The following is a 21,855-nucleotide window of genomic DNA, read 5'->3' on the forward strand; positions in this document are numbered from 1 at the left end:
CATAAATATAAAGGTCACTTTCTTGACTTAAGACCAAACTGTGTTGCAGTGCTGGTTACTCTCTGATCGCTGGTTACTTGTAGATTTGTTTCTGAACGTCAGAAAATTGTCACTAACCTGATCAAATATACTGTCATGTTGTGCTTATGCTTGTTGTGCTTGAACCTCCATTGAATGTACATGAACTTATTAACAAGAGTATGCGCCCGTGTGTGTTTATGTGTGTACAGAGGCCTTGAGGCTGCAGAGTGAAGCGTTGTGGAGCAAACGTGGCCGTCGGTCAGCACAACTGGAGGAGCTCATGAGATCCTTGGAGCAATGGAGGGATGTTAGTGTGGGCCAGCATGACGAGATGAAGCTACAAGGTGTATATTTGAACATGCAGAGCGTTTGGGCTTTAAGTGAACACAGAAGAGAGAGGTGGATGACATGCAATCAGTCTCTCTTGGATTCTATGTTATTGTGCAGTTCTCTATCATCCTCATCACATAGTCATGTCATACAGGGTGCACAAAACTATGGTATGAAGCAAATAACAGACACTACATCAACAGGTGAAGCATTAACATTAACATAACTGAGAAAAATGGCAGCTTTAGGAGGTTAAAGTATATATTTTGACTCGACTGCCAATCCTTTGTGAATGTAGGTAAGACTTTGTTTTACTGAGATTCTCCATTTGTGCTTCAGAGTTAGTAGTGTCTGATAACACTTCAGCCATCGACCTAAATGTTTTTTGATCAATTAGTCTAATGTTATTGGCATGATCTTTTGTAAATTTTTGTGTTATTTTGTGAAAGGAGAGTCTTCCCAGTTTACACCATTGTTAACAGCATTAGGATCAGATATCGGGTCAGATACTACAGGTGTCAGTCATAGTGCATCTCTGTTACTCTTCAATCTGAATGGACTCTATACTGTATGAGCAAGTGCTCATGCTGCATGAGCTCAGTGTAATCCCTGTAGTGTCTCCTCTTTCTTGCTGGCACATTTTAATTACCTCTCTCTTGTGGAGAGGGCATTCACGCTTGTGTTTTTTCCTGTCTGTTGTGAAATTGTTTCGTATTCTTTTTGTATGTGTTTTATATAACTGTTAGTCTGTTTGTGTGTGCTGACTGGATGTAGACTTGGAGCAGCTGCTGACTGCGGAGCTGAAGGAGTTTTCTGATGGAGAGATGACCATAGCACTCTCTTCAGTGACCACAGATAAGGCGGTAAGTTTTTATCATAATATAGCTTAAAATGCCGGATTCCATTTAGTTTCTGTTCAGACAGTTGAAAGATAAATAGAAATCAATTCACCAATGAAATTTAGGGGTTTTCTTCTTTTGAAATATGAGCTTTCTGAATGTTTGAATGTTGGAAAGATTTCAGTACTGACCTCGTTTTATCTCGGGCAAATTGAAGCAGGCTGTGAAAGGCAGAAAAACCAATAAAGATCGAGTTAATTTGTCTGAAGCTCGGTTGTTGAATCGTTTTAACAGGGAGACAGTTTCAGGATTAAAGAACCATTTCATGCCAGTAGCACTTAAAGACGACTTCGACAAACACATTTTAAATGTGTACATTTTACACCACGATTAAAAGTATTTTATGAGATATTTCTAACGACATGACAACAATCAAAACCGTACAAATCCCACAAATTAATTCTGCACATGTGATATGTGAAGATAAATGTTTTGATGTAGAAATATTAGCTAATTTATACACTTATTACTTCAATTAATGGCCTCATTAGCCTGACTGGCTCTTTTTAATATATCATGGTGATTATATTGGGATATAATGCGGTCCACTTCTCTTTGTTAGTTGTTTTCAAGGAAGCGTATGAAAACTTCCACTGTCTTTTAACTGAGAGAAGAGACAAAACTTAGAGACTTCGCTAATAAACAGAACAAAACAATGCTTCTCTTTTTTAAAAAGTTACTTTTGATGGCTTTGGTTTTATGGATACTTCACACCTGCGCTGTGTCATTTTGGAGAGGTGCTGTAAGCAGAGGAGCCCCTCTGTTGTTGTGATGTTGTGCATTTGGATGAGATGCAGATGGGGGCCTGAGAGCCCCACACACAACCAGGTATCACGGCCCTCCCCACTGATATCTTAAAATTCAACACACACACACACACACACACACACACACGCACACACAGGCACACAGGCTGAAACATACATACATTTTCCGACACATTTGTGGAATGTTTGTGTTGACTTTTCCTATCTTTCAGTCTCAGTCTCTTCATCTTCACACACACACACACACACACACACACACACACACACATACACATACAGGGTGCTTTAAGCCTTTAAGCCTACCCCTTGCTTTTCTCCCTGCTGCAACTTCTAATGTCTTCACCCCCCTCCCACCACCACCACTGCTCCCCCCCCAAAAAATCATTCATTATTTCTTTTATATCTCCTTCTCACTTCCAAAGCCCATTTTTCTCAGCGGCTGCCTAGCGTGCGGTATTAGGCTATGTGTAAAATAAATGATGTCTGTAGCCGTAGGGGTATGGCTCTGCCTCCCCCAGAAAACTACCTAACGTCCAAGGAACATTAAACACCCAGATCCTCGTTTAGCGAATAAATAACCATTCATTTGAATGGCTTTGTCTGTGTGTGCGCGCACCGGACTTTCTGTGCATATTTTACCAGCGCTGTGCCTACATGCTGTGTGTCAGGAGCGAGAGAGGGAGAGAGAGAGAGAGAGAGAGAGAGAGAGAGAGGGCCCATTAGAGACTTAATATAGAATAAATGGCCAGGGGCCTCTGTCGCCAGCGGACCCTCCAACTCCACAGCGTCATGGTGGGTTACTAATGACCTGAGATCGGGCTCCAAAATGAACTCCTTATATGCATGTCATTTGCAGTGTGTATATATTTATATATTATTTTTTAATTGTGTTTGAAAAGAGAGTAAAACGGTATGAGAGTGTCATTTATTGAGGGGGCTTAGGGAAGTTCTGCCTTAAATGATTCTTTCCAGAAAACTAAATAAATTAGATTCAATTAGTCTTTAATGGTTTATGTGTTTGTCAAAGTGTATTTTTTGTCTGTGGGTTTGTGTTCGAGTGTGTGTGTGTTTGATAGCAGTTAAAGAGGACAGAGTTAGATTTTGGGGTAAAAAAAAATCTGGCTGTGATTACCTAGTTAGCAGAAGAAAATGCTTCAGTGTGCTTGGTATAATGATATGGACACATCGTGAAGACTGACTAATGTATTGTTGTATATTGTACAAGCATACATTAGTCAGCTTGTGTGCTCCTCTATTATGGAAGAGAAATGTGGAAATGAGCTGAGCTTCACTCTTTCAAAATCGCACTGCCTGTCTGAATGTGTGTCATTTGGATGTGCTCATCAATGCTTTTTTTTTTTTTCTTTTCAAACCGCAAAGGCAAATTTCTATCAGTTTTTCAAATATCATTTCCACGTTTGGCTGCAGTAGCAAAAAATGCTGCTCAAGAACGATCATGAAAATGGTTTCTAGTGATGCTGCACAATTACCAAAAATTGTATGATTTTAATTCAAGCAGCTCTATCAAATATGTTAGACTGCATATAATTGGAACAGAGGAGGTAAAGCTGTGAAAGCAGCAACTTACATATTCCCTATACAACATGGTGCTTTACTTTATTGCATATTGTGAATATTGTTGCGTTCAATGTGCCAATTCTCTGTCTGTACCATCAGAATGAGATTGTTCTGTAGCAACTGCTTGTTTGCTGTTCAGTTCACACTGCACATACTTCAGGTTTTTTTCTGTTCTGTCTTCGTTCTGCCCCTGCTACAGCTGCAGCTGTACTGAGCTCATGTCCTCATTTCCACAGTGTGTGCATGTTGTCACGTTTACTTTCTGAAGGTCCTGTGTGGAGTATTTCTCTTCTCCAGAAGCAGAGTATGTCTAACAATTACTCTATGAAGTTACTGAATCTTAGTGAGTGAAATAAACTAAACATCTCATTGTGCAAGTCTTTCCATATTCAAAGCCCAGGCTGTGTTTTTATTGTTGCTTCAATAGCTGAAACCCAGACCTGTAATTGTAGCCTCACATATAACTTACTTCTTACTTCCTTCCGCTTACATGTTCTGTATAAATGGGAACTTTAGGGACGACTAAAATGTAAAAAAATCCCTGATAGGTTACATATTTGCTTAAATTTTATTTGGACTAGGTATTTAAAATATTTCTAGGAAACACAAATACAGTAAATAAAAGCACTTGGTAAAAGTCTGTTTATCTTTATAATCATTTCTCATGATTATGTATTGCTTACATTTATTTATGTGTGGCAGTTTCTTTTATGTTTTGACTGAAAGAATAATCATTGTAACATTTTCTTTGTTTTCTGTGTGTCTGTCGTTTCTTGGTATCACGCTGTAGAAAAGTTTTCAATTGGCCCTGCGTACAGAGCACACCGTACGCTACAGTGCTTTTTCTGATGGCTTGGTAGCATCGCTGTCGACTAGCACGGGAAGCTCTGCAGGAGCCAGAAGGGGTCAAGTGGCTCGCTGAAGGGCACACAGTCATTGTGCCGCATCACCTGTAGCTGTAAAAGATATGGCGGCTAATAGAGAAGTTGAAAGGCTTTTTCTTGCTTGTATGAAAGGTTTTGTGTAACATTCACATGAGGCCCACATGAACAAACACTAAAACACATTATTCACGTGTTCATGCCAGTGAGTGTGTGTTTGTGTATCAGAGGCTTTCATGGCTCAGTAATTAGCACTGGCAGATGAAGCATTGGTCGGATAAAGAGCTGTCATGCTGTGGAGTTGATGAACTGTGGGGAGGACAGGAGCCCACAGCGGCACACACACACACACACACACACACACACAAATATGTGAATAACATATTTTTTGTGTGTGTTAATATGGACTTTTTAGTATTACAGTGTGATTTGGACTTTGTTTTCTGTCTTTTGCAGTTTATTTCCGCTGTTGAGACTTTAGAGAGGAGAAAAGTGGGAAAGTAATAAAAGTTTGTCTCATGTGAACACACGTTAGGCCAGTTTATTCAGTTAATCCCACCAAGATATTCAAATTGTAATGCTGTTTGTTTTGTCTGTGTGGTAAACAAAATTAATCATCTTTTGTTCTGTGTGAGTGTGGATATTGTGACTCTGTGTGTGTGTGTGTGTGTGTGTGTGTGTAGACGTGCACATCTAAGTATGTGCTTATAAGATAATGTATCTGCATATGTTAACATTATTTTGGACGCTGATTACTATTTTTCTGTTTTCATTGCTGTAAAGTTTGATGTTGTTGATGTGTTTGTTCTGTTGTTTTCTGTGCATGTGTGTAGGTGTCCATCTCTACATCTGAGGTATGCTTAAGGTTTCATTTTGGCGGCGTTGATTGTCTCTAATGTGTTGTTTGTTCACAGTCCTCCGGCCCTTCTGTTTGTTTATGCAGGGCCAGTTTTGCCCTACGCCACTTGCACAAATAATTATGCTTGCTAATGAAGGGGCCCGCAGCCACGGCGCTCGGTAAATGCCTTTCTGATGAGAGGCACTAGGAGACAGCAGGTGCAGGGTGGGCCTCCCAGGGACTAAGATTGAAGACCAGGAAGTCAGGCTGCCCCGCCCCTCTACCCCTCTGTCTAGCCCTCTCTGACTTCCCGGTTCTTTCTTGCTCCTCGGTGGTGTTTCTTGGCAAGAGTTTTCACAAAGTACATACTGCTGTAGCCACTTATGTTTTGGGGAAATTAAAATCTTCCAATTGGAAATCTAAATGCATAAGCATAACATCCTATTTATAGAAGCCTGAGATTTGCTGATGCCATTAGGACACTAAAGCACATATATACATTTCCTTATTCTGTTTATTATATCTGTCTCTTATGTCTGGAATACATTCAGACTCTCATAAGGATTGTACAAAGATCTGCTCCATGGAAATACTTTGCAAGGAACTTGTTTGGCTGTAACACTCATTGTATGAATTGTTTTGTACACAAAAATATGGCATTTATTTAAACAGGTTTAGAAAACTGCTGCACAAGACTCATACTGTATCTTAAGTAACTGGCGCCGATGTTTCTTCCTCATCATCATCGTTTCTGAAAAATTCTTTCTCTTCCCCCATTTTCATTCTCCCCCTGTGGCTTCCTTGGGCTTTGAGGGCAAACAAATAAACAAAACAAAACATTTATATACTCAGTGCTTGCATCTTGGCCCCCAAATCCCTGCACTTAGAGCAGAGTGAATGAAGCGTGTGGAGAAGGCCCATATGAAAAAGGCAGAGAGAAAGACATTTGGGCTTTTTCCTCTGCAAACTTTTACCCCCCTCCCTTTTTCTCTCTTCCTCTCGAAAAACTTCATAAGAAGCAATACTTGTGTGTGTGCACGCGTGAATCTGAACGAGAGCGCGTGGCTGCTGGTTTTGTGAGCACATGCGTGTGTGAGTTTGGCTGTGCATGTGTGTGTGGTGAGTGCTATATGTTGCACATGTGTGCGCGCATTTGCATGTGTGTGTTTGAGCAGGGTGGTATCAGCTCGCTCCTTGCCACCCCATTTGCTGTAGCTGTACCGCTGTGATCACAGACAGATGTATAAATCAAACCTCGCTTGATGGATTCATCAGGGTGGCGAAACGATCGCCTGAGAAGAACTCGCAACTCTCTTAGCGTTCTGTGTTCTGACGGAAAGGGTATGCAAAGAGCCTAAATGGATGAACGCTTGATTAATTCTTTGCCGGAGATGTTGGCGACAGCAGGAAATGTGTTTTTGCTTTGACTGTGTTTGCACGGGAATTTACGCGCACGGGGCGTGAGTTATGAGGCCTGAGTTTTGTACCTAAGGCTATTGTGCATAATGATGGCAGGTTGGGAGAACTGCAAGCAGCCGCTAAAGACTTGCTACCTGTGGAGCAAAGACAACCAAAAAGAGAGGGAGGGTGTGTGTGTGTCTGTGTGTGTTTGTGTGTGTGTGTGTGTGTGTGTGTGTGCGGATTGGGGACTAGTGTGGGAGAAAGATGAAGCTGCAAAGTGTGAGAGCAAGAGGCGAAGACTCAAAGTGAGACAACAAAACAGAGACACAGGTGCACAGGTGAAGGAAGGGAAAAATAAGATAAGCGGAGAAGATTTGGGTAAAGGAAACAGAGAGGAAAGGATGCCATTAGGAAAAAAAGGAGATGTAATACACAAAGTTTATTTTTAAGATTAAAGGGAAATTAATTCACGTTTGATGCACAAATTCTCCTCATGACATCAGATGTTGAACATGGGTTCAACCTGCTTTTGACTGTTCTGTCCTCAAAGATCTGGGGCAGAAAATGTAATTCCACAAAGTTTTTCTGTCTTCAGAAGTGGACAGTGAAATGTTGTCTTTCAGTGATAGACGGTGCACATGCTGTTCTTCATCTATTTCAATCCTGTACTTCATCACTTTAAAGTTAATGCAGAAACTTTTGCTCTAATCGCAGTGAAGCATCTTGCCGGTCAACAGGATCGTAAATCAGCTCTGGAACGCTGAGAAGAATGTCTACAGAGGAGAGAAGCTCTCACCACACCTCACGACCAACAGGGTTTCTTAACCGAAACCCATAACTCTAAAAAAACACCCTCAGAAGCAGTAAATAGATTATTTTTCCTTCAGTCATGGGTGTAAAAGTTGAGATCACCACTTTCCCCATGCTGCTTTGCACATTTTCTTTGTTCTAGTTATTTTAAATTTCCTTTTTGTTTTTTGTCGATTGATTGCTGTTGTTTCAGAGTTTGTCTTTTTGAGTACAAACTTAACATCACCACCCATAAATGCCCTCGACAACTACTTAACTTTTTACATTATTCTTTTACATTTAATTTCTTTTTACATCTTTTTAGAACATTTTTAAATTACACTTCAACTGAAAACAAGCATACTGACTGATACTGAGTGATAACAGTCCTCGCTTTTTGATTTGATTATATAGTATTTGATGTACTTTCATAACAAAACTGCAATGTTGTTAACAGCCTGCTTTTCTCTGATGAACTTTTAAGAATTTAAACAGTTAATATTCAAAATATCTGCTGCAGCAGAATATTATCTCGGTTTACAACAAGCTCAACAAATATTAGAAATAGGTTTCTGTATCTGGATGCTAAGGTTCTTTAAGACAGTTAGCAAGTGGATTTTTATAGCTAATATGTTGGTAATTTATAAGAAAAGGCAATCTGTGTATCTGAGGGTGGCAGAAAGAGGGAGGAAGAGGAGGGGCAGGCAATATGAGTAGTAATTTACTCTGTTAAGAGCCAAATGGCAGACAGACTGTCGCCCTGCGTGTTATCTCAGAGATTTGCACTCTCCTCGTTTTCTGACTATATTTCTCTGCCTGTGTGTGTGAGTATGTGTGTGTGCAGTTTTGTGTGCATATGCACACAGTTGGGTAGTAGCTTGAGAGTATCAGCATCATTTGAGCATTTCTTTATACATTGTACTGTAAATCATGAAGACTTTATTGCTTTACCAGAGCTCATATGTGTACATACTGGTACATGTTTGTTCATACACTGAAATTACAGTACGTCTGCAGGCGAATTTATGTGTGTATCTGCACGTGTTATTGTTTCTTGTGCCTTTACTTGTGTGTTTGTACTTATGTGAGTGAATATGTGTGTTTTAACGAATCTTGGGAGGCTTCATTGCACTCATCAGGATATCAGTGTTGAGAAATGGCAGTGTCAGTGAAGTGACAGTTCAGTTGTGTGTGTGTGTGTGTGTGTGTGTGTGTGTGTGTGTGTGTGTGTGTGAGGATTGATGGGGCTAAGTCTGACAGCAGCCATATTGTGGAGAGAGAGAGAAAGATGGGATGGAGGGACGATGGGGGGGGGAGTATTGTAGCCCCCTCATCCTCACAGGTTAATATTGACACAGCCTGGGCAGATACAGTGCCTGCAGCGCTCATCAATCACTTTCAGTGGACCCATACAAATACGCTCACACACACAGAGGCTCAAGCAGAGAGAGGGACCACACACACTGTAACACGCAGCATACAGAAAAAAATATAGAAACACACTTTCAAGGTCCACCAGAAGCATAGACCACTTGGACAAGTCAGGCAACATGAACAGAATATGTTTTCAAGAATACCAGACAAACACAAATATCAAACTCAGAAGTCCTCTGTTAGCTTTACTAAAACTACAGTGTCTCTTTTGTTTAAAAGTTCCACTTAAATAAGCACAACAACAATTTTGAGAACTTCACAAAACAAACAGTTGTACAAGAATTCTAGATTAATCAAGCAAATATGTTTTCAGAAGTATCACTTTGCACACTTTATGTGTAACCCTGCGTTGCAAATTATGGTTTCCATAACATTGTTGTTAATCATTTCAGAAAGAAAGAAAAAGCAAGTTCCCTTGACAAACAAAACAATTAATTAATGTAACTTTCCATCCATCAATCATTGTGCCTGTCACTGAATTACCATAAACTGTGCATGGTGGCTGTTTTAAGAGCAAACAGTTAATTTCCAAACAATAAATCACAAAGTGTCTCTCTACCCCTCTGTGCGCTTTGACAGCTTCGTCTCTCATTGCTACAGATGAAGGTTTATTTCAAACCACTTCAGTTTTCCAAAAAAATGAAATCATATGTGCAATGAAAGGCAGGGGTCTAACAAACTTTCCCATACAGCTGTAACCAAAACGTTCAGAAATGTTTATTAATCATTTTGAGATGATTATAATAAAATGTAATAATTGCTTTTTCATTACTAGTTCATGAATAATATCATTTGAAAAAATTGGAAATGTGAGCATCTGTCAAGCAGATTGCCTTCCACATTTCTAATCTTGACTCTTTCTACTTTTTCTTTTATTTATTTATTTCTTTTCATTTCTTTGTATTTTTTCTCTTCCAGGATTGGCACAGTTATGTAGACGGGCTGAAATTATTCAATGAACGCCATGGCTACGATGGTCTTGTGGTTATCTTGTCCTTCAGTGATACACTTCATCATCCCCACCAGCAGGTGGCTGTCTACTCAAACAACACAGATATCCTAAACCAGGTAAATAATATGGAAGAACACTGACATGGCCATGTACAATATGTCTGTATGTATTCTTTGATAGACACCACTCTATGAATAATTGGAAACAGGCATTGTAATGATTCTTATTGTCAATTTTCCTGGATCCCGAGATATGATTTTTTCCTTGCTGAACTAACAAGGACTGCAACAGCAACTTGACAAGCTCTGGTGACAATGCTCACTGGCAGCACAAGTTGGGCCCTTGAATCATAGCTTGTCATTTTAACTCTGCAGGGTTTGTGCAAATTAAACAAACTTTTAATTTGATTAGCTTTAGAGGCAACTGGAAGGCAGATTTTTGTTACATTTAGACATTTAGAGTCTTTCTAGATGTTTCCCACTAAGCTAAGCTAACCAGCTGCCTCTAGCCTTATATAATGGATGGACATAACTGTGTTATTAACCTTCTCATCTCACTCTTGGTAAGAAAGCAAATGAGCATGTTTCCCAAAATGTCAGACTATAGTCAAAGTGAAAAGAAAAAAACACACAAAAAAAATACAACAGTATTTTCATTGCAGATCTGCAGTGAGTTGGAAGAGTCTTCCAGCTGGTCTGCTTGTGGTGAAGTGGAGGCCAGCGAGAGTCTACAGGTATACCACATTCCTATAAACACCTCCTTATCTTCTGGTACTCCTCCTTTGCTGGTAGAAGACATGCAGGGCCTCCTCAAGGACTTTGTTGACAGGCGTAGCTCTGTATTAGCTTGCCATCCCAGCAGTAGGACCTCTTCTACCGAGGGAGTGGCAGGCAGCGTGGAGTTCTCCCAGGGGTCGTCTGGTATCAATGACATGGATGGTTCTGACACAGAGAGAGCTGAGGGAGGCAGTGGAGATGCATTGGCAATAGCAAGGTGATTAAATGCATCCCTTTGATTTTGTTTCATCCAGTTTCATTGAAAGTCATCAAAACATGAAATATGAGATTGAATATTATTTATTCATGGTTTTGAGGGAAACATTGACACGATTCAATGAGTGCTGTTTTATCTCTGTATATAGGGTTATGGCAAATGGTGAAGAAGACACAGGAGGTGTAGGGGTTGGTGCTGGCGGTGAGCTCGTTAGCCCTGACAGCGGTATGACCACCATCCGCAGCAGTCGCTCCTCCAAGGAGAGTTCAGTGTTCCTCAGTGATGACAGCCCAGTCGGTGAGGTTATAGCAGGAGGAGGGCCAGCAGCAGGGCCAGGAGGACTCTTCCTGAGAAACCCCTCTCCCCTGGGATTATCATCCCTCTCACCTCCTGTCCCACCCGAGAGGAGGAAGCACCGCTCTGGCAGAAATAAGAGTGACACCTTTGACCTGTTTAGTTTTGACCCACTACATAGTAGTGACCAGTCTATGCCAACAGGAGGGGATTTGGCAAATTCTGGAGTAAGAGGAGATGGAGAAAAAAGAGCAGAGAGCTCAAGCTTTTCAGAACTTGAGGAGCTGAGCTTGCTGGATTTTTCTACTCCCGATTCATTGAGAGGGCTTGAATGTTCAAATTCTCCAATTGACCACCATGGTCAAATCCATGGGAACAACATGATTGATACTGTGGTTCCTCCAACTCCAGTCAACAGTGTGGTAGGTAGCCGCCCACCCAGCAGTTGTGGGGTCAGGTTCTTTCCAGAAGATGTAGTTGAAAGGATCAATGGCCTGCAACACAAGGACAGTGTGTCATCATCATTGTCAGAGACCTGGGATGAACTTGGCTTTGAAACACTTGGAGCATTGTCCTCAAGTGATAATAATGCGTGGAATAGGACTAAAGAAACTGAAAGTCCGCTGAATATTGTGGAGGAAGTTAGAGAGAAAGAGTCAGTTGATGATATGACTGGACGAGAAAGCAGAGAGGAAATCTTACAGTTAGAGAGTGCCCACCAGAAAGGAAAGAGCCTCGAACCCCAGCTCAGTCTGATCACTGAGCAGACTGAATCATACGACAACTGGAACCCAGATTCTGTACTTAAGGATCAATTGAGCCCCACCACTTTGGCTTGTCTGCAATTGACCCCACCAGAGGATGATTTAACTGGAAAATGCAGGAGTATCATCGGAGTGAAAGAAAAAACATCCTCATTTTCAAGAAAGAAAGCAATCTTAAACACTTTGACCCCAGACACATCTAAAGAAGAGGATGAACGGGCACAAGGAAAAAAAGGAGATGGACAGATGGAGCTCCTAGACTTTTGGACGTACTCAGCTCAGAAGGGATTTCTCAAATCAGATAGTGGAACCACCACATCTTACCCAGAATCACTAGATATGTGGAATATGACAATCCGAGATGATAGTCTATCACCTCTCACAACCCCTGACAACTTGTCTGAAACCTCAGGTTCTTTCTGTGGGGTCAACCCCAATGTTGGGGCTGGCGCATCAGTGGAAAGTCCACTAGGATTCTCTGATGGTGGAATGGTGATGTGGAACACCACTATACAGGAAGACAGCTCTTCCACAATAACAAGTCCTGAAGGACCTGAAAATGGAAAGGACCTAAGTCACATGGGATCATTGGATGCCAGTGATTCTCCTGAGTCACATACCAGCAAACAGGTGGAGGAAGAAAAAGTCATAGCAGAGGGGAGAGATATTCATAAAGTGTTTAGTCAGACTTTTGAAGATGTAGGGAGGAGAGGTAATGAGCACAATGTTAAAATAGTCATAGAGATGAGTGAAGGTAATACACAGGGTGACGATGGCATCCAGAGTGTTGAGACCCAGCGGCCTGTCTTGCAGAACTTGGAATCTGATCATTCAGAAGATGGGACTTCCTCCTATCATGGTACTGACATGTGGGACCTGCCTGTTCCTGGCATGGTCACTTCCACTTCAGAATATGACAATGTAGGAACTGGCACCTGGAGCTTGACATCGACCCCTGAGACTTATGCCAGCCCTGTAGTAGACATGATACAGTTAGAGGGACAGTCTAGCCCTTTTTTAGCTGTGACAAAACCTATTCAGATAAATGAAAAGCATGATCAATACCAGATAGCTGATTCTCTGGGGAGGACTGAATACAAAACAGTAATTTCAGACCGTGAACGGCCAGCCAACCAAGTGTTCCTATTTGATGGAACTAGTGAGTTGGATCACATGATCGGATGTGGGGGAAGTTCAATTCAGAGTAAGCATGACAATAAAAGTGGTGAAGGATCAGAGGAAGCTGATTGGATGGAACAACCCAGTGATCATTCCCCATTTGTTCTGGTGGACTATTCCACTGTCACTCAGGACAATTCAGTTAATCATCACTCGAGTCCGGGAGAAAATATTGAGGCTCAAGTACAGACTGAACAATCATTATCCACAAGCCATGTTAATTGGAACAATCTTGTTTCCAAAACACATGATGTCTCTGAATCAGCTTCATCATCACATGATCTGCTGATGGCCCACAGTGAAGATAGGCCTGCCACTGAAATCCAAGGTTGCTTTAACATTGAGCGCATTGGAAATGTTGAGGGTAAAACAACAGAAACAATGTCTCTGAGCTCAAGCTCTGGGGGGGAGAGAGACACACTGAAGTATAGTCCCGACAGCCTTCACCCAGGAAGTCAAGACGAACTCAGGTCCAGTTCTGATGGAGATTCATCCTCAGGCCTAGAAATGGAATACATCATTGTGTCTGGCACAGTAAAAGAAGCTGAGAGAGACTGGCACTCTAGGCCTAAACAGGGTGACACACTATCAAAAGGAACAAGAAAGTCCATGGAGACATTTAGCATGCTTTCCTATGCTGCCACAGTACTGCAAACCCAGGCCCAAGCTGCACATAGAGAGCACCAGGAGAATGCAGAACTCAGTAGGCAAAACCAAGTGATTGGAAGTATTGACACTGCACTTAGTGCAGATACAGACCAGAATCAAGCTGTTTTATCCACTCATTACCGAACAAGTCTTGATAATTCCACTGAGCATCAAATGGTACAAGAAACAATCACTCCCGGCCAATCAAAAAATAAGTCTGAAGCTTTTCATCAGTCAGATTCAAGACCAACAGATTGCAGTCAAACACGGGTAGAAGAAGGAGACTATGATGATAAATCAAGCATTGTGGCCAGAAGTGTGTCTCCATCATTAAGATATCCATCAGATCACTTCCTGAAAACCAGAGAGGAAGTGTATGTTCATTCACAGATCTCAATGGAAGATTCAGATGAGGGTGGGCAATCGCCCTCTGCACCTTCACCATGTCCGACTTCTTTGGGCAACTTTCAAGTCTGGACAGGTCAGTTAGCGAGACAGGACACGCCTCAAACCTCATCTGAACCACAATCACCTGTACTTACCAACAGTTCAGTCTCCCACACCAGCTCTTTGATTGGTACACCATTAAGTGAATCATGCATTTCTACCGAAAGAGGACTTGGATTACCATTTTCTGGGGATTTAATGGAAGAGGAGAATGATGAAGAAGAGCAGGAGGAGGAAACTGATACAGAACACACTCGCCTGCCAAAATGGACTTCAGAAGTACAGAGTGAGAAGGAAGAAGGACAACAGTTAAGATCTTCTGATCTGCTAAGTTTCACTGAGGAGCTGACAGAAGGTTCTTCAGTTCAACAAACAGATTTAGAAATGTTTGAGCCAAAGAGGGACAGATTCCTACAGAATACAGTGGATTACTATGGTGAACAACACATAAGGACTGTTGATCGTGATAAATGGGCAACTGAACAACAGATTGGAGACCACAAAGCTTCTCAAGCTTCACCTATTTTAAGGTAAGCAATGCACTACTTCTGTCACATTTACAATTATTCAAAAGTCAGTCAGCAACATGAAAATGAATTAATTCAACATATTTTCTCATGTGCGTCTACTGTATATCTTGCCATGAAGATATGGTTGATTTTTCAAGGTTCCGAGATATCCGTCTCTGAGATTTCTGCTTCCAACCCAATAGAGTGGAAGTTCAGGAAATTCATGACAGACTTCATGACAGACTTTCTTTTCTTAAGCTGCTAGCAGCCGGTGAATGAACACACCTGTGCACATGTGCCCATTGTGCACATACACCCACACATGTGCCAACCACCCCTCCCCTCACTCCCCCTTAGTTTTCTGCTGGGTTTTTGAGTCTCTACAGCTTTCTCAAAGGAGTGTACATCAGAGAAATATTAACATCGCTGAACAGACTGTCGAAATGGAGCTAGAAGGCCCTGCTGAGGAATTGAGTCTGATGATGTGTGTGTGTGTGCGTGTGTCTGTGTATGTTGTATGGGTGAGCGACAGTCTGGGACTGACAGAGAGGATGTGAGAATATTAGGGGTGTGACAGAAACAGATTATGTCTATTTGTGTATGTGTGTGTGTGTGTGTGTGTGTGTGTGCGTGTGTGTGAGAAACAAACTGCATGTGTGTGTGGGCATCTCATGTGGTCATGTGATCTGCAATTCTGTGTGTGTGTTTATAAATCTGTTTACGCCTCATTAAATATGCATTACCTGCCTCATTACAGCTGGAGCCCCACCACAGCTAATGGAAACAGCTCCCCTAGCGCTCTTACAAGGTGTGGGTGTGAGTGTATACATGCAAGCCTGTGTGTGAGTGTGTGCTGAGGTAAAGCCCAGTGTATCAGACAATAAAAGTTCATCCATGCAGGTTTAACTTGATGTTTAGGAAGGTCTGTGTTGTTTGTTTTTGTGTAATTGCTTGAATTATACTGATGTGAAGTTGTGACATGAGGTTTGTGAAGGTTACTACTCTTATTACTGGAGACACGTATTACATGGTATGGCTTTATATGAAGGAATGGATTCTTATTTAATTCTGTTTTTGTGAATTGTAACATTGTACCCTGTGGAGTTTTCTTGTAAACAAACTTTTTACATTCAGTGTTACTTACCAAAACACATGCGTGTCCTAAAGAACTAACAAATGTGTTGAATGCATTTCCCTTCACAGAAAACATTTGCAGCAGATTTGTTTCTAATGTTTGAAACCTGTGCTGCATTCCAGTACCCATACTATCATACTGTTGTAAGGCAGTGTGGCAGAAAAAGATTGTGTATGCCCCAATGCATACTATGTCAAATGGAGTATGCCAGAAATACCATGATGTCCTTTTGCATCCGGTCACATTTTGCAGTATGCAAGTCAGTATGCTTTTCTGCTCAGTCTGACCCATAATCCTCTGCACAGCGGAAGATGCATCACATCAGCTGAGCTGCCGAGAGCAATATTCAAACAAACTCTTGACACCCATTCCAAACGCATATTTTTTCTTTTTACTTCAAATTTCACACAACGGACTGTGTCAAAGTATGAGCAAGAGGGTAAAAGCTCAAGGCGCAATGTCACTAGTAGTATTATGTAGTATATTGCAGTTGTATACATACTGCACGCAACAGTACATACTTTGTAATGGCAGCTGCAGCATGTACCACAAGTAAAAAGGAAAAAAAAAAAAAAAAAGGAGGCCTGAGCGCAGCCCTTCATTATTTACATCTATGTTGTCCTTGCTAGCAGTTCTCTTCTTCCCTGCTTTTACAGGGGCAGTGCTGTGTTTCCTGGCACATGACCACCACCTGTCGATTAGTAGGATAATAGCAACATTTGCATACTCATGTGCAGGCATGTGTATCCTCGAGCATTCGGGAGACCTAATGAAACAGGATAAACTCAGAAAAACATGCTGGTGCTATGATCAAAAACTCCACAGGATACCTTTAATGTGTACCTCAGATATTTAAACTCACCAGTCTATTGATCGAGATGAAAAACAGAAATTGCCCGATGAAACTTTGATCTTGCAAGCCACTAAATTGTAATGAGAGAATACTGGGCAGTTTGATTGTTTGTTTCCTATATGTACATTTTAAAAATACACAGATGGATGAGGTTCACTGCATACCAGTTGTATTTACAATTCTCTCTGAATTTTTCCCCTCTGCACTAATCCCCCCTCCCGTATTCCCTGAAAAGAAGACACCAAGATGTGATGTCACAATTTTCCTCCCAGCCAACCAGTGAGAATGCTGCATACCAGTGGACAGAAAGTCAGAATATAACTCAGGGTCAAACCCAACATGGCTACAACTATCACCACATTGACCAAAGAACTGAAAACCAGAGCATCCACCCAGCCTGCGTAGAAGCTAAATCCAACAGCCAGGAAAACGCAACAGATGTGTATGCTGAGTTTACCACTGACGCCACAGCTGTACAGTACAGGTCTGGAGTTAATGCCAAGTACTGCTTGGATGATCCAGGTTCCGAGTTAAAATATGGAGCTGAAAGCCAGTATGGAGATGAATCTAACTCCATGTGCGCTTCTGAACTCCAGTGCTCTCAGTATCAAGCTGATGGCCAGAGTCAGCATGAGTCCGACCATGCTCATTACCAGTTTGATGGACAGCCATTCTACCAATCAGATGTCCACCCTGAGAGGGAAGATCATGCGCGGTATGTGCCGGAGGAATATGTTCACTTTCTCCTGGAAAGGTGAGCTTTCATTTTTGCCCCTCAGAAAGTTCAACAAGTTGAGCACTTGTAAAAATTAAGTTTTTAATGCTCTCTGTAATCGAATAATATATATTACTGGTCCCCTTTGACAGTGTAATTTCAGATAAAGTTTTCTTAGTTTTTCCTTAAAAGCTGAAACATGATTATAGGGGTTTTCTGCCCATCACAAGTGTGAAAGAGAGTCATCAACAGTAGGTATTCACAGGTTTTCCAAAGCCAAAGAGCTGCAGTACTGTCTTTTGCCACAAAAAGGCAGCACAGACCAGTTTAAAACTGTGAGATTTTGTCCTTTGTACCAAAGCAGCCAATTTTTACATTATGTCTCATAATGTACACAGATGTACTTTTTCTCAATGAAAAGTCCAAATCAAAAGTCATGATCTGGAGTCAATATTCAGTGTGTACGTGAATACATGACACGTGTGCACTGCAGTTTAATTGTTCCTGATTAGCAGCTGCATCATGGTACTTGTTTTGCCCAACTTTGTAATTCTGATGACCCGCCTCCTCTTTGGGATACCCTCCCCTGTCTGTGTGTGTGTGTGTGTGCACATACACGGTGGTTCTTTCCATAATTTAATGGTCATGTGACTTGATAGTGGAGAGAGTGATTCATTCACTCATGCAGAGAAAAACATGAGTGAGGGGAAGGTAGGTGTACTGAGCTAGAGATGGTTATGTGCGTGTGTCTTTGTGTCTGTGTTCATGTGTACTGATTTCTCTGTATTGCTTCTCTCTATTGTTTGGCCTTATGTTAATCAGTCTGAGTCTGTTAGAGGGGCTTTGGTTGGGGGGAGGTAGCAACACTGCTCAGTATTGTTTCCTCAGCCCACCCGTTCAGCCTGGGAATGAAGCAGTGAGTCGCTTTCTCTCCGTCTGCTTTGTCACTTCTGTTATCTTTTATGTCAGGCGTCAAATGAACAGATTTTAAACTCGTCCTTATTCAATGTCATGGGAAAAGTTAGATTCTTTTTCTTTGTAGATGATTGGCTTGTTTGGCCCAATACTATGCGTAGCTGTGCCTATGGTGGCAGTGATGATAGCAATGATAATTTATGTTGTGGCTCATTATTGTCTTTCTGTGCCTCTGCACAGACACTCCCAACAGGGAGAAGATGCAGTCGGGATGATGGTGAAAACGGCCTCTGGTGAGGAAGCTGCTGAGGAGATGGATAACAGAGAAGGTAAATAAACAGCAAGATAAACATATGTGGCTCCTGTTATTTGAAATATTTGAATATGAGTGCTGATGATTTTTGTTTCATCTTGTAGGTAAAGAAACTTTTAACATTTTAGTCATCTAAAGGAATAATTTAGGATATTTAATTGGATTTATTGATACAATTGCTTAACTTTGGTGGAAATGTACTCCTGCTTTCATATAAAACCTCTCTGCTGCTCTGAGCCCTGTCATAAAATCATGCACTTACATGATAATCTATAGGCATATAATGTAATTTATGTCATGTAGACTTGCCCTTGTTTCCACATTAGTCATGAAGGATCTAAAATTCTTTTTAAAGACAAGACCTACATGTTCCTTAATCTATAATGACAAAACCAAGGCTTCTTAAAACATAGTCACATGAAGGGAAATTACAGTGACTACACAACCTTTCTCTAAAAAAAATGTAAACCAATCTCTCCTTGAGCAGATCCAACCTCCTCTGCGGATCTGTCAGGTGGGTCCAATCAAAGGAGAAAGTTGGCAGCTCCACCAATGGATGTGTCACTAGACCACAGTGAGGGGTCCCTTCTCTCAGAAGATGCCCTGGACACAGAGGATGAGGCCTTGGACACCGGTGATGACCTGGATGTCAACCTAGATGACCTGGACTCGCCTGATGAGGCTGACTTGCATGGTCAGACACACACTTGAAGATGCAATATAAACATGTCTACATGTGCACACAGGCCAGTCAGGCAGAAACGCACTCACATTGTAGAGTATAAATCCAAAAGAAGTTTAGTAAAAATATAATTTCACAGTATCAGCTGTCTTCATGTTGCAAACAGGGGACTCAGAAGAGTCTAATCTGGGTGCAGGAGCAGCATCGAGTGCGGCAGGACACAGAGCAGCTGAGGAGAGCAGGGATCGCCGGCTGTGGAGGAGCGTGGTGATTGGAGAGCAGGAGCATCGCATTGACATGAAGTGCATCGAGCCATACAAAAGAGTCATTTCTCATGGAGGTACACAATCATAACTGCTTAAAATCCACGCCTACCTGTTTCTTTGAATCACTGAACTCTAAATCAGCTCCAGCCAAATGTTAGAAAATACTACAATGAAAGGTCCTTGTTTTGAAACTGCACTTCCCTCTTTTGCATGTGTTGACTATGAAACATGCATCCATGTTAAGAGTGTGACAACTGGTGGGGCTTGAGCGAGTGGCTGGCAGTAATTATTTGGCTGAATAATATGAGAAGAAAATAATTGTTGTTTAACCCCTGTTTCATGTTTTCAGGTTATTATGCTGAACAGAATGCCATCATCGTGTTTGCGGCATGCTTCCTACCGGACAGCAACTGTGACAACTACAATTATGTAATGGAAAACCTTTTTCTGTAAGTAAAGCTGCACCACATGATCAAAAATATGTGGACATGTTGACCAGTCATGTGGAGTCAGATGGCGGCTGGTGGGAACTGCACTTTGCATTTTTGGCTACAAGAGCACTCATGAGGTCAACCACTGATTTCCAATAAGGATAATTTCTTTATGGACCTTGTTTATGCATTCACAAAACTGTTGCCACACAATTGGAAGCACGCTTTTGAGTAAAATATCATGATTTTCCTTAATCACCTTAACCATGAAAAACAGCCCCAGACCAAAATTCCACAATTAAATGTGGAATTGGACTTAATTGTGTATATTATTCCATTCAATTAACAAGAAAATCACTTTTTTTTGGTTATAGTCCATATGTTAAAATTATATCATGTTTTCTGTTGTCCGTGTGTGTGTGTGTGTGTGTGTGTGTGTGTGTGTGTGTGTGTGTAGATATGTAATAAGTACCTTGGAACTAATGGTGGCAGAAGATTACATGATTGTTTACTTGAATGGCGCGACACCTCGCAGGAGGATGCCCGGCTTTACTTGGATGAAAAAGTGCTACCAAATGATAGACAGAAGGTAATATTCACATGAAGTGCACAGCAACTGCAGTGTTTAATGTTGAGCATTCATGTTCCTCCATCTAGCCTCTGTCTTCACCTTTCTTTTTTCCCAAAACACTGTTGATCTTTGACTTCAAACAGTGTAGAAAAAAATATTTGTCTCTAATAATAATAATAATATTAGTGTTCATTTAGTCTCTTTAGTTTGTTTTTTCTCTGTCTTATTTCACAGGGCCAAGGTTTTGATTATGTATCACCTAGATGTCAAGTTTAAATGACATTATTCTACACTGTTATATTATGCAGAATATCTAAAGCAGGTGATAATAAAGAATTTAAAACACATTTGATGAAATAGAAAGAAACTATGAAAAGCAACCTGGAATGGGGAAAGAAAAAAAGAGTTCATGTGCTTGAAATCATGCATGATCAATCAGACCCATATTAACACATAATGATTTTATCTGCTGTTGGCAGGCTGCTTGTAGGTTTTCTCCATCATGCAAGAAAGAACTATAACTCAGATCGTGGTTGGCAATTGTTGTTCCAGTTAGGATGTTTGTCCCCTCACTACTTGTCAACAGTATCATAAAGAGGCCAGTAGGGGGCATACTTATCTCAAGTTCTTTCTACTTCTGGATAAACATTTTTTTCCCCTTTTTTTCTAAAGTTCAGTGATTGTGTGTGATGAAGTCAGGTGTACTTTTTTACTGAATATTGCCACTTATTATAATCACTCATTCATTCTCTCAGTCGCTGCTCCCAATATAATGTACAGTCTGTGATATACAGTCAGCGGATGACTGCGTGGTGAGCAGTGCATTGGGATTTCTCACACTTGTGAACCATCATTTTTTATAAACTTCACTCACAAATAAAATGTAAATAATGTCAGTGGTACACTAAAATCCTTGGATCTTAGTGTGCAGCCATCCTCTTTTTGATCTTTTATCACAAGACTACTACCCGTGCTGGTTTTATCTCTTAAAGCTGAACAACTTCACTGTGAAAAACCATGAGCTCACTGACAGGAACGCCACCGCAGGTCCTTTAGTCCAACAGCTGTCAGACTATTTAACTCCAGCATTATTTAACATAACACTGTGTTGATGTTGTTTCACATCACAGCATCACAAACCTACTGTCGGCACCACTGCTATTTATGTTAACATTCGCCCATATCCATTACATCTGTGCAAATATCTTGTGCAATATTACATATTTTTCTACTGTGTAATGGTACAAAAC

General features: G+C 41.1%; 1 protein-coding gene across 6 annotated transcripts in view; it reads left to right on the forward strand.

Annotated features, from left to right (window-relative positions):
- The window catches only part of LOC143320604 (uncharacterized), a 36,356-nt gene that overhangs the window by 9,238 nt on the left and 5,263 nt on the right, over positions 1-21,855 (forward strand). For 2 of the 6 annotated variants that reach the window (XM_076730412.1, XM_076730415.1), the window contains exons 5-15: positions 231-365; positions 1,126-1,214; positions 9,857-10,006; positions 10,552-10,883; positions 11,032-14,745; positions 16,948-17,466; positions 18,583-18,671; positions 19,143-19,349; positions 19,504-19,677; positions 19,953-20,052; positions 20,492-20,623. In XM_076730412.1, coding sequence (XP_076586527.1) covers positions 231-365; positions 1,126-1,214; positions 9,857-10,006; positions 10,552-10,883; positions 11,032-14,745; positions 16,948-17,466; positions 18,583-18,671; positions 19,143-19,349; positions 19,504-19,677; positions 19,953-20,052; positions 20,492-20,623 — 5,641 coding nt within the window. Of the gene's footprint in view, positions 1-230; positions 366-1,097; positions 1,215-9,856; positions 10,007-10,551; positions 10,884-11,031; positions 14,746-16,947; positions 17,467-18,582; positions 18,672-19,142; positions 19,350-19,503; positions 19,678-19,952; positions 20,053-20,491; positions 20,624-21,855 lie in introns of those variants that run through there. The other 4 variants (XM_076730414.1, XM_076730416.1, XM_076730413.1 and 1 more) reach the window with 3 other exon arrangements.

The sequence above is a fragment of the Chaetodon auriga genome, chromosome 5 (genome assembly GCF_051107435.1).
Source record: "Chaetodon auriga isolate fChaAug3 chromosome 5, fChaAug3.hap1, whole genome shotgun sequence".
In the NCBI taxonomy this organism is placed as follows: Eukaryota; Metazoa; Chordata; class Actinopteri; order Chaetodontiformes; family Chaetodontidae; genus Chaetodon; species Chaetodon auriga.